A 2297-nucleotide genomic window follows, 5' to 3' on the forward strand; every position below is an offset into this window, starting at 1 on the left:
AAAGTCCTTGAAGTCCACGAAGTCCATGAAGTCCTTGAAGTCCATGAAGTCCATGAAGTCCAGGAAGTCCTTGAAGTCCTTGAAGTCCATGAAGTCCATGAACTCCTTAAAGTCCTTTAAGTCCATGAAGTCCATGAACTCCTTAAAGTCCTTTAAGTCCATGAAGTCCATGAAGTCCAGGAAGTCCTTGAAGTCCTTGAAGTCCATGAAGTCCATGAAGTCCATGTCTGTGTGAAGTGGTGAAAACGACAGTTCAGTAGAAAGGCTTCGTGTGAAATCTGTCTGATCCTGGATTTGTCCCTCTGTCCTGATCGTCCATCTGTCTTGACTGTCCCTCTGTCCTGACTTCCTCTGTCCTGACCGTCCTTCTCTCCCTCTTTCCTGACCGTCCCTCTGTCCTTGTGTTCCTCTGTCCTAACCGTCCCTCCTGTCCCTCTCTCCCGCTGTCCCCTCGGTCCTTCTGTCCTGACTGTCCCTCTGTCCTGACCGTCCCTCCTGTCCCTCTGTCCTTGTGTCTCTATGTCCTAACCGTCCCTCCTGTCCCTCTCTCCCGCTGTCCCCTCGGTCCTTCTGTCCTGACTGTCCCTCTGTCCTGACCGTCCCTCCTGTCCCTCTCTCCCGCTGTCCCCTCGGTCCTTCTGTCCTGACTGTCCCTCTGTCCTTGCGTCCCTCTGTGTTACCCGTCCTTCCTGTCCCTCTGCCCTTGTGTTCCTCTGTCCTAACCGTCCCTCTGTCCTGACCGTCTTTCTCTCCCTCTTTCCTGACCGTCCCGCTGCCCTTGTGTTCCTCTGTCCTAACCGTCCCTCTGTCCTGACCGTTCCTCTGTCCTGACCGTCCCTCCTGTCCCTCTGTCCTAGACTCCAGTTGTACCAACAGTTGTTCCAGTGATAAAGAAGGCACTGACTGCCGTCCTCTGCCGTCCTCTGCCGTCGTCAGACTCTTTTCTTTTCTGTCACTGCTCCTGTGTTTCAGACAATGGTAAACTTGGAGGTGTGGTAACCAAACCGTGGCCCGTGTTTCTTTTGTGCTCTAAAGTTAAAAGGATGAGACGAACAGGAGGACGAGACAGGTTTCCTACTCACTGGACGAGCCAGAAGAAACGTCAACAAAACTGAAGAGAGAGCTTTGAAAAAAACAGACGCACACTCCTGCAGGCGCCCCCTACAGGACAACACGTCACACACCGTCCACGTCACACCAAAATAAAACAACCCAAAACAATGTCCTGAACAGCAAAGCTCACCCCCCCCACACACACACACACGCACACACACACGAACACACACAGTGTAGAAACCCATCCGTACGACAGTGCAGCGACTCGTCTTCAGACGGTACTTTCTAAAATCCAGTCCGAGTCACACTGGCCTTTCTCCGAGTCCTCGTCTCCGTCTTTGGGGAGGAGCATCCCGCTCATTGATTGGCTCCGCTTGTTGCGCAGTAAGCGGCCCAGACCGGGGGCTCCTCCCCCCTGAAGAGACGAGTGAGTCTTTGAACCTCCTTCGCTCAGCGAGTACCTCCTCCTCGCTTTGCTCCTCGCTCCTTCTTCTACAGGGAGAGTCTGGTACTTGGTGGAGGAGTGAGCAGCGGCGGCGGCGGCGGAGGAGGAGGAGGAGGAGGAGGAGGCCCGCGGAGCCCGACGCAGAACGGGCGTATCTCTGAATCGAACGGACGGAACGGGGCTCGCTGCGGCGAGATGTTTGGAGAAGTGGAGGGGGAGAAAGGGGGGTGAGGTCTGGTGGAGCGAGGTGGAGTTGTTGAAGTTGGTGTTCTCTAAAACGGTGGTCGAAGGGAGGAGCAGAGAGGAGACGGTGGAAGAGGAGGAGAGCGCTTTCGCTTTGGTTTGGGCAGTGAAGTGGGGGGGGCAGCGGGGGAGGAGATGCCAGCAGGAGGCCTCTCCTCACCTCCTTTCTTCCTCTCCTCCTCTGCGGCCGTGGGACTCCTGGCCGCCCACGGCGCGCTGAGCCCCGACGCGGAGGTGAAGTCGGGCGGGGAGGGGTCCGAGGACCGGATCAACAAGTCTTTACCGTCGTCGCCGTCGTCTCCTCCTGCCGCTCCGCTCCGTCTCTTGGTGCCTCCTGGGAGGTCGTGCTTGGAGCCGCTGGGGGTCACGGTGCAGCCCCGTGTTTGCTGCCCGTTGGTCTGGGAGTGAACGTTGGTCATGGACAGTGAAACACCTTTAGCACCGTCACCGTGGTTACACACCTGCAGACGGAGACAACCCAGAGGTTAGTGACAGCGCCATCGTGTGTTCAGTTTGGATCAAGGTCATAAAGAAGAGTTATTGGAGCGGGGGG

General features: G+C 56.6%; 1 protein-coding gene across 1 annotated transcript in view; it reads right to left on the minus strand.

Moving 5' to 3' along the window:
• Positions 1-805: 805 nt before the first annotated feature.
• Positions 806-2297, minus strand: part of lrfn5a (leucine rich repeat and fibronectin type III domain containing 5a) — a 35466-nt gene continuing 33974 nt past the window's right edge. Inside the window, 2 exon segments of the mRNA XM_008310678.3 lie at positions 806-1794; positions 1797-2205. Coding sequence (XP_008308900.1) covers positions 1328-1794; positions 1797-2205 — 876 coding nt within the window. The 3' untranslated portion in view covers positions 806-1327.

Source organism: Cynoglossus semilaevis, chromosome 1, assembly GCF_000523025.1.
Source record: "Cynoglossus semilaevis isolate Cse_v1.0 chromosome 1, Cse_v1.0, whole genome shotgun sequence".
Classification (NCBI taxonomy): Eukaryota; Metazoa; Chordata; class Actinopteri; order Pleuronectiformes; family Cynoglossidae; genus Cynoglossus; species Cynoglossus semilaevis.